The sequence below is a fragment of the Diabrotica virgifera genome, chromosome 4 (genome assembly GCF_917563875.1).
Source record: "Diabrotica virgifera virgifera chromosome 4, PGI_DIABVI_V3a".
In the NCBI taxonomy this organism is placed as follows: Eukaryota; Metazoa; Arthropoda; class Insecta; order Coleoptera; family Chrysomelidae; genus Diabrotica; species Diabrotica virgifera.
Window position 1 is genome coordinate 176,429,858 of NC_065446.1, and position 15,477 is coordinate 176,445,334.

Here is a 15,477-nt window from a genome sequence, read left to right on the forward strand (position 1 = left end):
ATATCGGGCTGAATTAACGAGTATCTATTTTGATTCACAAAAGAGTACAGTACAACCTGCCATATCCGGACCTGTCATATCCGGACCTCCCCATCTCCGGACGGTTCTGCGCCGTCCGGATCTACCGAAATCTACCGAGAAAGGCAGTCCTGCTGTTGGACAACGCACTAAAAGAAGAACTAAAAGATGGCGAAATAATGCATTATATAATCTATAAAACGTGTCTATCGACGAAAGTTATTGACGGCGTTGATTACTGGAATGTATGAAGGAGAAAACGTTTCAGAGACTGTAAAAGAAGTAGTGGTCTTGATATCCGGATTTTTTCATATCCGGATCGGTCTGTCGCCACATTGATCCGGATATGGCAGGTTTGACTGTATTCCTTCCACTGGTAGCTCCACTCCCGATGCAGTGTTGACTTGAAAGAGATTATACTATCAGTCAGTGTTATTTTATGTAGAATACTGGTATCGGATGAAACGCTTTCTTTGGCTAATAAGTCGACATACTCATTATGTTCAAATCCTGCGTGTGCTTTAATCCAGATAAAATGTACATTTATTCCTTTGGTTAAAAGATTTTGTTTAATATGTTTAATTTTATAAATGTATGGGCAGTCTTGGATGTTTGGGGGTCCATATTTACCAAGAGATTTCAATACTGCTAAGGAGTCAGACAAAATTATAATATGGGCGAAATCAAATTCAGCTACATATAGTAAAGCTTCATATATTGCAATAGCCTCTGCTGTATAAATCGAAGTCTCCGGTTTCAGTTTGAATTTCTTTTCTATATGTCCCGATGGTATAAAAAAGGCACATCCAGTTCCATCTGCAGATTTAGACGCATCTGTATATAGAGCTATTGACTCATTGTAATTGTTCGTTATGGATAAAAGAATATTTTTATTTAAATATATGTTTTCACTATAATTTGGCACAATAATATCTGTAGGAGAAAAGAAAGAAGAGTACGCGTAGTTTTTGAATAGGTCGTTCGTCTTATCTATATTTTTTAAGAGTACTATATTTTGATTATAAGCTTCACACAGTAAGGGAGATTTTTTTTTGCCAATATTTATTGGTTAGATCATGGCAACTCAGTCACTATTTTTTGGTATAGAAGTGGGTTAAGTAAGTATACTTTCATTAAATATTTTTTGGACAAAAAACTTCGTCTTAGATTTAAAGGAGGTTCCAAGGCTTCCAAATATAAAGCTTGTACTGGAGTAGATCTCATAGCACCTAGACATATTCGTAAGGCTGAATTCTGTAAAACGTTGATTTTGTTTAGTAGTGCATTACTGGCTGATCCATACAAAACACTGCCGTAATCAAAAATAGATCGTATGTAAGCTTTATAAAATAATAAGCTTACTTCAACATCCGATCCCCACCAAGTTCTATTAATTGATTTAAGAAAGTTTATTCCCTTATTACACCTGTTCAACATGTCGTCAATATGTAACTTCCAGGTCAATTTTTGGTCGAGTATCATTCCAAGATATTTAATTTTATTTTTAAAAGAAAATTTATGCCCACCTAAGGTGATTGTGCTAATATTAGGAAAGTTATGTCTGGTAAATAAACAAACTTGTGATTTACTGCATGATAATTCAAAGCCATTTTCAATAAACCATTTTTTATAGAGACCATAGACACTATTCAAGTTTTCAATGGATTGCTGATATTTCTTGTGTTCTGTGTACAAACAAAAATCGTCAGCATATTGTACAATATTAAATGCAATATTGTTAATAGTGATGTTGTGTAGATCTGCTGTGTAAATGTTAAATAAAATAGGGCTCAAAACGGAGCCCTGAGGTAATCCTTTATTATTAAGTCTAGGGCCTATAAGAGTATGATAATTTTTTAAATAAATTATTCTATTTTTATACAGGTTTACAATGTTAGAAGCAAACTGTGATGGAATATTAAAAAATGTAATCATTTTTTCTTGGAGAATTGAAAGAGAGACAGAGTCATAAGCACCTTCGATTTCTAAAAATAAAGCGGGCACATAACTGTTCCTGGAAAAACTGTTCTGAATGTCTACAACAAGAGTTGTTAAGGAATCTAAAGTTCCATAACCTTTTTTAAAACCATGTTGGTTAGCGGGTAAAGGATTTTGATCCCTTAGCCACCAATCCAACCTAATCTTAACCATCCGTTCGAGAGTCTTCAATATACATGATAATAATGATATCGGTCGGTAAGCTTCAGCTAATTTAGGGTCTTTCCCCGGTTTGGGAATAGGAACGACTATAATACGCTTAAAATCTATTATGCTGTTGCCTTCAATAATTATCTGGTCAAATATATTTAAAAGTAATTGTTTTGCGTTATCTGGTAAATGTTGTATCATAGGATATTTGATTGCATCGTATCCTGGTGAGGTACTAACGCGATTATCAAGGGCAAATTCTAATTCAGCTCTCGAAAAAGGTGTAAGGAGAAAATGATTCTGATCAGATGGAAGCGTTTTAGAATTAATAACATCTAACTGGTTATTTACGTAAGGTGGAGCTATTTTATCGAAAAAATCGTCTACCCATGAGTTACTTAGAGGCAATGAAAAATTAACTTTTTTCCTATTCATTTTTCTGGCTTGATTCCAAATAAGACTAGATGGAGTTTGTTTATTTAATTTTGAACACCATTCAACCCAACTTTGTTTGGCCTTTAATTTCAGGAATTTTTTGACACGAGCATTTACTTCTTTGCATTTACAAAAATTTTCAGGAGAAGAATTGTTTTTATAGTTTATTAATGCCTTCTTTCTTTCTGCAACGGATTGATCACATTCCGAATCCCACCACGGAGGGGGCGTCCGTTTGCATTTAAATGGTTTATATTCAGAAATAGATTGTTTAGAAGCTTCATTAATACAGTCAATAAGGAAATTATATTTTTCTTGGGTATTTAAGGATGTGTGAGGTTTTTCGTTTAATAAGGTATCAACAAGCTGAGAGTATAATGACCAATTTGCCTTTTTAAAGTTCCACTTACTACTGGGATAAATGGTATTAGCATTAGTTCCCAAGACATCGATCACAACCTTTATAACGAAATGATTTAATCCCAAGGTATCAAGATCTACAGACCACGAAGTTTTATCAAAAAGGGATGGTGAGCAAAACGTGACATCAATCATGGAATCTGAGTTTCCTGGACTCGTTTGGCAAGTTGGTTGTCCATTATTCATTACTACATAATCTAAATTCTGAATTGTCTCCACAATTTGATGGCCTATATTATCATTTTTATATGAGCCCCACAGAGAATTATGTGCATTCATATCTCCTCCAATGATACAAGGGTGTTTTAGTTGAGAAAATAACTTATCCCAATCTTCGGTTTTGGTTTTAGTTTTTGGGCACCTATATACAGAGAGTAAACTTAAATAACTTTGTTTATAGTTGATTTTAATACCACAAGCAAGCAAGTCTTGAATATAATTTTTTTTAATTGTTATGCGCTCAAAAGGAATACCAGTTTTAATTAAAATAGCAACTCCAGCATAACCGTCATCGCGATCTTTGCGTATCACATTATAACCTCTATAAATATATACAACATCCCGTTTAAACCAAGTTTCACTTATTAAAGCTATGTCAATATCTTCGGTTATTAAAAAGTTAATAAGGCTGTTTTTGTTAGCAACAGCTGATCGAGCATTCCATTGTATTATTTTGAGTTTAGATTTGTTTGTCATTAGATGAGTTATTTTTTAAAATATTAAATAGAACATTATTAATACCTTTGGCTAACAAATTCATGTCAAGTGATTTTGCCTCTTCTAAACAATTAATATTTTGAATAAAACTTGAGAAAAGAAGTACTAAGGAATCTACTAACTTATTTTTATCATTGTCTGTATTAGAAAAACTTTCCTTGTTTAAGGGAGGTAAAGGTTGAGACGGTCCAAATCTGAAAGGGATGAGATATGATGTAGGATCTTCGGAAGTTGGAGATGATACTTTTTTTTTATTTGCACTATACTCAGTGCTTGATGTACTACAGCTTGGTTGGCTAAAATTTTTGGGTTTCTGTAGATGAGGCCTCAATGGCTTGAAATAAGGAGATGTACTAACTTCAGAGGAGTTAGTTAATTTTGGAAATTCTTTGTCTGAATTTGACAATATTTCAAATCTGTTATTAGAAATAAGACCAGAAAATGATGAGTCGCTCAAATTTTTTGCCTCCAAATATGAGATTTTATGTTCAATCATGATATTTTTTATTTTTTTTTGATGTTCGAAAAAAGGACAGTTTTTAGAGATCGATATATGCTTATCAGTTTTACAGTGTATGCAATACTTTTTTGTTTCATCACATGTATGTATGTCATTTTTAATTTGTCCACATTGTATACAGTATTCCTGTGTACCTTTACACTGTCTAGAAATATGTCCATATTTGAGGCATTTATAACATTGCGTCACTTTACCCAACAATTTTTCCACTTGGAAAAATACATAATTTATCACAACATAGTTTGGCAAACAATTGCCTTCAAAAGTAATTATAACATTACGTCTAGGGACGTATTCTGTATTTCCATCCTTTTCTACTTTCCTGTGCATTCTTTTAATATCAACAATTGGTGAACTAGAGCTCATATATTTTTTCAAATAGTCAATATTATATTTGGTATCAACATCGCGTATCAGTCCTTTGATTTCCAAGAGGTGATTTGGAATGTACGCTTTTAAATTATCGTCCTTTAAGTGACTATTATTGACTAAATTATTTGCATCCAAAATAGATTTGAGGATTACTTTAACACGGTTTCTTCCTATACTTTTAATTTGCTTAATATTATTAATCTTTAATTTTTGATGTAAAATATCTGCAACAACCATTGGATGCAAACGGGAAATATTCTGATCATTGGTCTTCTCAACATAAACACAACAATTTTGAAAGTCGTAACTATTACAATTAATATTAAAAAGTTTTACCTCCCTTGTAGCAGAAGAATTTGTGGTGATAGTTCCTGTATCCATGTCTTGATTACTAACACTAATAACTTGAGCAGTATTTAGTTCGCACACTGGCGTCTTTTTTATATTCACCCCCATCTGGGGAGAAATTTTTTTTTCTTTTGTATCACTATTCTACAATATGTAAATGTTTTTACCCACGATGAAATTTAAATGTTTTAATTGTCACAAAAACTGCAAGCTGAATGTCAATATTTAGGTACGTTTAACCGTGGCCAAATTTTAAACTGTTCACACAAAAGTTAAACACCGTGAAAAGAAGCCTAGGCTGTTTAACCCATAGGACCGATACTTCTTATCAGTGATAATTAAAACCACTATAAAATTAATTTAAGTTAAACTACTAAAAAATTAATTTTTTCTGGAGCTATTTTAGATGCAACCGTATTTGACGTTTTTTTGTAAGTATATTTAAGGTAAAAATATATACCACAGCTTTGACCAACTAATATTTTTTATAATTAATGTTTTTATTTTTAATTTTAAATTAATCACTTTGACATTTATGTCAAATTTCCAGTAAACGTTTACAGACTTGTCACTACTGGCGCTCGCGAATTTTTAAATATCCCCTCTACGTACGAGCTCACCGTGACCCGTCAAAATAGCCCGGTCAAAACAGCCCCGTCAAAAAAGCCCCGTCAAAATAGCCTCAACACAAAATAGCCTCGACAAAATAGCCCGCACACAAAATAGCCCCGACAAAATAGCCCGCACACAAAATAGCCCCGGTCAAAACAGCCCCGGCTAAAATAGCCCCGGCTAAAACAGCCTCTTATAAACAATTACATAATTATTTATACAAGGTGTCCAAAAACTTTTTTTTTAATTTAAATTATTTGACAAAAAGAAAGAATGTATTTAATTTATTTAATTTAAAATGCATTTTACTGTTGCCCGAAAACAGAAAAAAATGTTTATATCATAAATTAACATTGATTTTTGCTTAACTTTATTGTTCAAACTTCCAAGGGGCAGGAAAGACAGGACTCGAGTTCTCTGAAAAGACAATTTTTATTTAATGTGGTTAAGATAAACATCTGAATAGAGGATAATTACCATTTCCGAAAAAATGTATTTTTAAGGAATTATTTCATGATGAATTCTGAAGGGAGCTTTTTTTTTCGGGGCTATTTTGTCGGGGCTATTTTGTCGGCGGGCTATTATTCCGCGGCGATTTTGTCTGCAGGCTATTTTGTCGGAGCTATTTTGTGTGCGGGATATTATGTCGGGGCTATTTTGTCGGAGCTTTTTTGACGGGGCTATTTTGACGGGGTACCCGAGCTCACAGCGTATACCTAAGCCAGCTCATATTATATTATAATACCTTCAGTGACTGCACTAAATTAATACATCTTCCACATTCATCGTACTTCGCACTATATGTACACACAACCATACTTATATGGAATCATCTGATATTTCTTATTATTTCGTGCGAACTTAAAAAAATTAACACACGAAGTCAAACATAATTTATTTTTTCTACAACCGTGTTAAAAATGCAATTTTTAGCACTCCATACGAGCGTTAAAAATGCTACTTTAAGGCACTAGTGCTTTAAAAAAATTTTAAGGCACTGGATGTAATGTCAAAAAAATATAAAATTGGAATGTCAGTCAAGTTCAAGTAAAAGTTTTTGTAGATATTGTCCTGTAATTACGTTTGTAGAAAAAATATTGTATGATATGCGTGTTAAAAAGTACATTTTTAAGGTACTCATGTGGATTGCAGAATTCGCTTTCGCTCATTCTGTAAACTTTCACATGCGTGCCTTAAACGTGTACTTTTAACACTTATATCATAAATAACTATTAAAGCAATTTACTAACAAATACGTAACAATTAAATAAAACAATAAAGTATTTAACAAACAAATTGAAACTAGTTGTTTTAAGGTCAATAGAATAAAAAAGTTCAATAAAAAAAAAGTTCAATGTATCCCGAATAAAGTACGTGCCTCCTAGTGGCGGGATACGGGCAACAATACATTGGCCTCTAGGTCAGTCCTTACAGTAGGGATCCTGGCCTATACAGAAAAATGCACGCGGGTGTGGGGTAATACTGCACTTTGGTTGAATTGGTGGTGTGTTGGATAAACGTGAAGGGCAGGGTATGGTGCTGATAGAAAAGGCATTCAGGTATCAAATATCCAAAAAATCTTTTCAGGCCATAATAATGAAAAGACCTACTCCAACACAATAAAAACTTATACTTAAATGATGGCATCTCCTGAGGTAAAATATTCCGAAAGTAAAATGAGCCTCCGTTCGGATCTCCGGGTGAAGACTATCTCAGGGGGAACACCATTACAGGTTAGAAAAATCAGGATAGGGTCTTGGAATCTTGATAGTCTTATAGGTAAGAGTCTGGAGTTAGTGGATGCGGTCAAACGAGGAAGAGTTCAAATTGCTTGTATTCAAGAAACTAGGTGGAAAGGACAAAGGACGAAAGAACTAGGTGAAGGATACAAATTGTGGTATGTAGGGAGAAGTAACACTAGAGATGGAGTTGGTATAATTGCTGATAGTGAAATGAAAGATAACGTAGTAGAAGTTGTAAGAACGAGTGATAGAATGATGTCAGTGAAATTTGTAATTGATAAAGAGGTATTAAATGTTGTGTGTGTATGCTCCTCAAACAGGTCTGGGTGAGAATGAAAGAAGAGCTTTCTATGACCAATTAGGAGACGTACTGAGTGATATTGCAGCAGAGGAAAAAGTTATAATAGGAGGTGATTTCAATGCACATATGGGCCAAGCCAAGGCAGGATATAAAACAGTACATGGGGGATTAGGCTTTGGAACTTGAAATGAAGCTGGAAATGACATGCTTGAATAGGGCTTTTCATCGATTGTCATTTGTTTCGAGCTTCTGTCATGTGTTACATAATATTAATATATCTACGTCATACGTCTTCGGTTTGTTTCATTGGTATATACCAATAACGTACGGCGTAGATATATTAATATTACGTGACACATGACAGAAGCTCGAAACAAATAACTGTGAATGAAAAGCCCTATTAGCAACAGCATTGGATATGGCGATTGTTAACACATTCTTTAAAAAAGAGAGAAACTTGCCTACAAAAGTGGACAACATCAATCCCAAATAGACAACTTCATGATAAGGAAAGAAGACATACGTGAATGCAAGGACTGCAAGGTAATAGTTAGTGAGACAGTAAGCCAACAACATAAGCTGCTTGTTCTGGACATCGAAGTAAAAAAGCGAAACTAAACAAAATATCGGAGAGGACCACAAAAAATCAAGTGGTGGATACTAAAAGATGAGAAAGAAGGTCTATTCAGGGAAAGAATAGTAGAAAAAATATGTTCGAACATGAAAGGAAGCTCTAACACAATTTGGAGAAAAATTGCCAATATTATTAGAGAGACGGCTATTGAAATACTTGGGAAAACGTCGGAAAGAAGTTTGACGATAAAGAGACTTGGTGGTGGTCAAATGAAATACAAGAAAAAATAAAAGAGAAGGGAAAATTAAATAAAGAGTGGAACCCATAAAAGGGGGGTTAACTACTGGAAAGGGGGGGGGTTACAACTACTGGAAGGTCTCTAAGGGGTATGGTGTTAGTATAGAGCTCAAAGTACATCCCAATGGGGGGGTTATAACCCCCAAAACCCCCCTGGTTACGCCTATGATACGTATGAAGTAACCGAAATATCCGATAATCAATTTGGCTTTATGCAGGGCAGATCAATAACAGATGCAATTTTCATTGTAAGGCAACTGATGTAAAAATACAGCAGTGAATGAGAGACCAACGCTCATATGGTATTCATTGATCTTGAGAAAGCATATGATAGAGTTCCTCGAGAGATTCTGTGGTGGGCACTCAATAAGAAAGGAATTCCATGGCGAATATGTAAAGATTGTGAGAGATATGTATGAGGGAGTAACGAATCGTGTTAGGACAGGTGAGGGAGAGACTGATAAATTTCAGGTGAAAGTAGGATTGTACCAAGGCTCGGTGCTTAGTCCTTATTTATTCTCATTAGTTTTGGACCAGATAACAGCGAAACTACAGGGTAGCATTCCATGGTGCCTAATGTATGCTGATGATGTATTGTTAATTGGAAATAGTGAAAGAGACTTAGAACAAAAACTGGAACAGTGTAGACAAGCTCTGGAGGAAAAAGGTTTAAAACTTAGTAGGACAAAAACAGAGTATTTGGAATGTTCATTTAAAGATGGAGTTACTACAAATAAAATGGTATCTTTGGATTGTGAAATGATTGTGAAAAGCAATAGTTTTAAGTACTTAGGATCGGTATTACAGAGTAATGGAGAAATAGATGGAGATGCATGCAGTAGAATTAGGGCTGGATGGATAAAGTGGAAAGAAGCGAGTGGTGTTGTGTGACAGAAAAATTCCAATGAAGCGGAAGGGAAAATTCTATAAAACAGCCATAAGACCGGCTATGATGCGGAAATGAGAATGCTTAGATGGATGAGTGGAGTGACAAAGAAGGATACAATTAGAAATGAGTATATTAGGGAAGTCTAGGTGTGGCACCAATTGATGCCAAAATGAGAGAGCATAGGTTAAGATGCTTTGGTCATGTGCAACGTCGAAACGTTAATCACCCAATACGAAGAATAGCTGAAGTGCAGATTCCTGGAAGGAGTAGGAGAGGAAGACCAAAGAAGACCTGGGGGAGACAATAGGCAGAACATGTTGGTAAAGGGGATTAACATTGATATGACCCAAGATGGAATTGTGTGAAGAAATTCAATTAGGGAAGCCGACCCCGCATAGGGATAAGGCAAAGAAAATGATGAGAATAAAAAAGTTCAATGTAAAACTAATAATGTTTAAATTGTTTTTATTTATTTCAACATTTTGTTGTGGTAGGTTGCTCCATTCTTCAAGAGCAGCTTGTACTAGCCGTGCGGTGTTTTGTGGATTATCCCGGCGGAAAATCTAGTTTTTCTTTTAAGCATATCCAGCAAATACTCTATAGGGTTAAGCTCGGGTGAGCAAGCAGTTAACTCCAAACAAGGGATACCTTCTGCTTCAATGATGTCTCTAGTCACTCTAATGGTATGTGGAGGTCCATTTTATCATGCATGAAAATTAAATGTTCTCCTGTTGCATCTCTCCAGAGCCTAACTACAGGTTATCAACATACCTGTGAGCAGTTAAAGTTGATTGGATGAAAATTAAAGGAGTTTTTTTACGGATCAAAATTCCTCTCCAGAACATTATACTTCCCCTTGTATATTTGTGAACAGATCTGACAGTTTTCGTTCTTGCTTGCCCTCTTCGACCTCTAAGTAGGGGAGAGTTGGACAAAACCGGGTACCACTCCAAAAACCGTCTGTATATTTTTCTATGTGAGAGTAGCAAACGTTTTCTGCAGATTGAAATATTCTCAAATGACTTAAGTTTGATATGCCAATATCAATTTTTAAAAATGTTCTTAGATTTTTAATTTTTTTTATTTTTATAAAAATATTGCAAAATACCCGGTTTTGTCCAACCGGTATGATAAAACCGGGTAGTAACTTAATTACCATGTAAAAAGACTAATGGGCAGAAAATAAAATATTTATTAAAAGTATGTGAACAAAAATCGAAAATCCATGAACAGTAGTCACAAATAAAAACTTCATCTACATCATCATAGGCACTACAGGCGTCATAAGCCCATTTGGTGCAAAACACACATTTTATCCAGCCTTCCTTCGCATTATAATTTGAAAATAGTTAGTTGTAATATAGACACGCATAGTCATTATTATCTTCTTCCTCCAAACTCTCCAAAATTTTGTTTTTGATGCCCTTTGGAACCCTTTTTACACGTTTTTTCTTTGTTTTTGTCCAGTTCATTTAGTTTTAATTTTTTTACGACTGGAGATTTTTTTAATTTTCCTACTAGCTTACTAGCTTCTTCAACAGAAGAAGCCACATGTTGTAGTTAACTAAAAGCAAAAAAACCACTGCATAAACTAGAAGTAACAACAGGTCTGATAAAATCGGGTAACCGGTTTTGTCGATTTTCGGACTACCCGGTTTTGTCAAATTCGTAAACAAGACATTAAATGTTATTTAAATTTTTAAGTTATGAAATAATATTCAAAATTTTTGGCCAAATTAAAGGTAATATACTAGATTACATGTATTAAATTTTGAAATGGCCATTAGTTATTCATTAGAGGAGAAAACAGCTATAAGTTTACCTTAAAAATCGAGTTTCCTGCATCAAAAAACAGGTGAGGTCTTACTGCTCCGGCACAGATTAATCAAATGAGGTAGAAATGAATACACACGACTGTTGGTGGTAAAAGGACACTAATTTTAACATTGTCTAATAGATAGCAGCAGACAGTTAGAAGAATTAAGGGGTACCTACCTGGTTTTATCAACCTACCCGGTTTTGTCCAACTCTCCCCTACACGAATTCGTGGGTCATCTGATTTTACACCACTCCTCACTTTTTCTGAAAATAGCACATTTTGTCAATTCCCAATGTTCCAGTTTTGGTGGTGAAGACACCAATTTAGGCGATCAATCTTGTGCTGCCTGTATAACTCGGGAACCCATAACTGTCTCTTTCTGTATACTTCTTGGCAAGCCCGGCCCCAGGGGTGCGCGAACTGGGCGGCTGCCCAGGGCGGCAAATTTTTAGGGGCGGTAAATTATAGATGACTCCCAATTTTTGGTGTACCAAGAGTCTACCTAGTAAGAAAGGGGGCGGGAGTCACCGATCTTGCCCAGGGCGGCAAAATCTCTAGCGCCGCTCCTACTTGGCACGACCTCTTCTTCTTATCGTTTCAACTGAAAAAGTTACACCTGTAGCTTCCAAAAGCTGCTTTGAAGCTGCAGGTGAGAAATGGTTGGGTGTTTTTCAGCTGATTGGACAAGCCAGCTGTTGCTGTTACCTAGCATAGGTTTTGGACAGAACGCCCTGTGTTACGCAAAGCTCTACAGCTACATCCCACTGAGAACATTTCTTTCTCCACAAGACCAATATCTTTCCCCGTTGTAAGTTCTATAACCCCACATGAGGCATATTTTCGTTTTTGCAAAAGTTAGTTTATTTATTTTCGTTCAATTTGCAACTGAAGCAAATAGCCTATAGGTACCTACCGTACCGAGCCGTATGATCTGATTGTCTTATCGATTTGTTTATTTTCAATAAAAACCTTTATTCTTCGCAACAATAACAAGTTTTTTCAAAAGAAATAAATATCTATTGCTTTGAAATATATTATGATTCCATATAAGTTGGCCTTATGGTTCCATATATGGCCTTCTGTGTTGTTCTCAATCTACCTTTTATGTTTTTATTATGACTTTATAATATTAATTTATAAACTTAGACTGAATCGTCAGAATCGTACAATAAAAATTCTCTATTGGTATACTGTTAGAACTTACCACTCTTTTTTTCGAAAAACTGACCAAATCAATAATCAATCCCTATAGAGTTGAAACTACCCCAAACCCAGTCAATAATATCAAATTCGGGATCCATACTTTGTTTTAATATAAAAACATGTGTCGCACTATTTTTGAACAAATCACCACTGTGGTACTATTGGGTTGAAACCACCCCGAAGCCAGCCAATAATTTAAAATTCGGGATTTATACTTGAAATCACCCTGAAACAATAGATAATTCGTAATCTGCACTTAGTTTACTAAGAACGTTAAAATAAGTGTATAGATATAATGTATATTACGGTATACTACGGTATACTACAAGGCTACAATTAGGTTACCCCTCGCGTCACGATTTTTGAATGACGCCAAATACGGTTTTAGTTACGTCAAAATTTCATACCGAGTGATACGAAGTATTCACTAGTATTCACTTCAAAAAAATTTCATGAGGGAGGCAATAATTTTTTTTAAGTGTGGGCCCAAGATCTACAGTTGCGAGTAGAGATGTTTTCATACATGTTCTCAAAATCACATGGGATGATTATATAAATTTAAATGCCACAAACCCTTTTCCTTATCCAGACCATGACCCATGACGAGTTCTCATTCTCACCACGGCTCGGCTCCGGCTCTCGAAGTGAATGGAAGTCAGTTAGAGTTAAACAAGACAAGACATGTTTGGAATGAATAGTATGCCAAAATAGAAAAAAAGAGCAATGTTAGGGAATGTTTCATTGATTGATTGAAATTTGCCGTGCGCAAGTTACCTATTTCTAATCATTTATTATTCAGAATGATCTACACTCAGCGGTTCTCAATCTGTGGTACATGTATTACCACTGGTGGTACATTTAATTTTTTGAGGTGGTACACAAAACGCAAAAACAGCCAAAATAAGCACCACTATTATAGTTAATTAGATCACCTAGTTAGATATGTATTTCAGTTAGATGGTATTGTCGAAGCGAAGATCGGTGGAATATGCGCATTTTATCAATGAAATTCGATATTTTTAAGATATTCCAGAAGCCGCTAGAGATAAAATGTTTTAACGACCTATTAATCATTCATAAATACTCAACGGATATTAGTACAGTTAAAATAATTAAGACGATAACCGGACAACATTGATTTAATGAGTAAAATTTAGTTTTTTTTTTACTTTAATGACAAAAAAAGCAAGCCCATTAGCAGAACCCAATTAAAAATTATTTTGCACATCATATTTGAAACATTATTTGGTTGAAAAATCTCATTTTTGTTGGCAAAAAAAATATATTAATTTGTTTGGACTAAATTACAGTTGTGCTTATCTTAAAAAGGATATGCTACTATCAACATTCGCACAGTGTTGCCAAACTGAATTTTGTTATTTTGGGTGTAAATTTTTTCCACGGATCTCCGAGGGTACTATACCAAAAATAATAAGAAGTATTTGGTGGTACATGACACAAAAAGATTGAGAACCGCTGATCTACACTACATAACTAATTAAAAAAAAGTTTTATAAAAAATATGTTGGATATGATCAAATTGCAATGAAAGCGTTTCCATTATTTTATTTGCCCTTTTGCGATTCTAAAATATTCAACCTTCTATACCTATATAATCATAAATTCCACAAGGAATTTCATTTGTTTCATATGGAACTATGAAATTTTTAATTGCGTGCTTTCGTGCTTATGATTTTAAATGTACATCATCTAATTTGTGAATAACAAACTGATAATAATTTTCAAATCATAAAATACAGCATTTTATTTGAAATTTCTAGATTCAAAACCAATATATTTTTCGCGGTTGTAACTTCGTAAGCTTTCGCTTGTTCTCGTTTGGCGGTTTTTTCTACAGGCGCATTCTCGTTGGAGAGAAACGTTCACCATTTTGTATTTTGTCATTTACGTTATAGAAGCTAAACCGGAACAACTACGATCAGTGCCGGCTAGTTTATTCCTCATTTTTAACAAAAAATACCGCATAAAATCGCAATTACTCAAAGTAAGATAGTGCTGGTCATTAAAATTTAGTGAGCAAAGCAAAATGAGTGCTGAAAATTCCAGCCCTGCTTTGAGTGTGGAAAAATCCATTGTTATACTGCTGGATGTCGCCGGTACAACAACTTCTAACACGTTTTTAAAAGTAAGTAATATTTCGTTTATCGAATAGTAACGTTTTCTTTGTTTAAAATAAATAAGTAAATTTAGCCTATTATTGATTTTTATTAGGCCTGGTGTTCGTCGCGTATTCTTAATAACGGGAAATTTTCCATTTTCTCTATTTTGAAATAATTAGTCTAAAAATAGAATATATTTTGACTACACATGTTTTTAATTCGTGAGACGATGCTCTAGGTTGTCGTCCTTGAGTCAGGTAAAAATTCAACCCTTGATCCATACATAGTGCATTCACATCTGTGTACAGCCGTTGCAAAATGTCTTGCAACAAATTCGCCAAGAGCAGTCTGCTGGTTCCACGGGTAACTATGTTCGCCGTCGTCGTAGATTTCGTTTGCCCTGCTCAATTGCCGTTTCTAAATAGAAATTTTTGCTTAAAAAATCTATATATTTCATTTAATATAATAGCTTCCCCATTTTGGAACAGACACAAAGGAAATGTCTGAATCCGATAATTATTTTTAAGATAGCGGTATTTGCATTCGCAAAGGAGTTGCAAAATAAGTTGAGGTCATTGTCATTTTAAAAATATTGGGTGCTGAATTAATTGTCTCGTTTTATAAAAATGCGGGTTTATTTAATTCTATACACATACAGTGATAATGAAAAGGTCACACGATTTTCGTGTGTAGGTAGAAAGTACTGTATTTTTAATACCAAAATGTCAAAAACTATGGTAAATTTCCAACATTTTCCCAAAATTAATGCCAAATTCTGTGGCCAAAGTAACCTATGAATATGAGAGTTCACTACACTTTATTCTATAAATATATCTTTAAACTTTTTTTTGATTCTCAATTTTTTTAAACAAACAGGTGTTTCGCCCACAAGAGGCTTTTGATACTAATTATATTTTTTTTTGTTTTCCATGTCTACTCTGG

The 15,477-nt window shown here is 34.5% G+C and overlaps 1 protein-coding gene across 1 annotated transcript in view; it reads left to right on the forward strand.

Annotated features, from left to right (window-relative positions):
- Nucleotides 1-14,277: 14,277 nt before the first annotated feature.
- The window catches only part of LOC126883260 (enolase-phosphatase E1), a 102,576-nt gene continuing 101,376 nt past the window's right edge, over nucleotides 14,278-15,477 (forward strand). Inside the window, exon 1 of the mRNA XM_050648571.1 lies at nucleotides 14,278-14,561. Within this exon, the coding sequence (XP_050504528.1) occupies nucleotides 14,463-14,561 (99 nt within the window). The 5' untranslated portion in view covers nucleotides 14,278-14,462. The remainder of the gene's footprint in view (nucleotides 14,562-15,477) is intronic.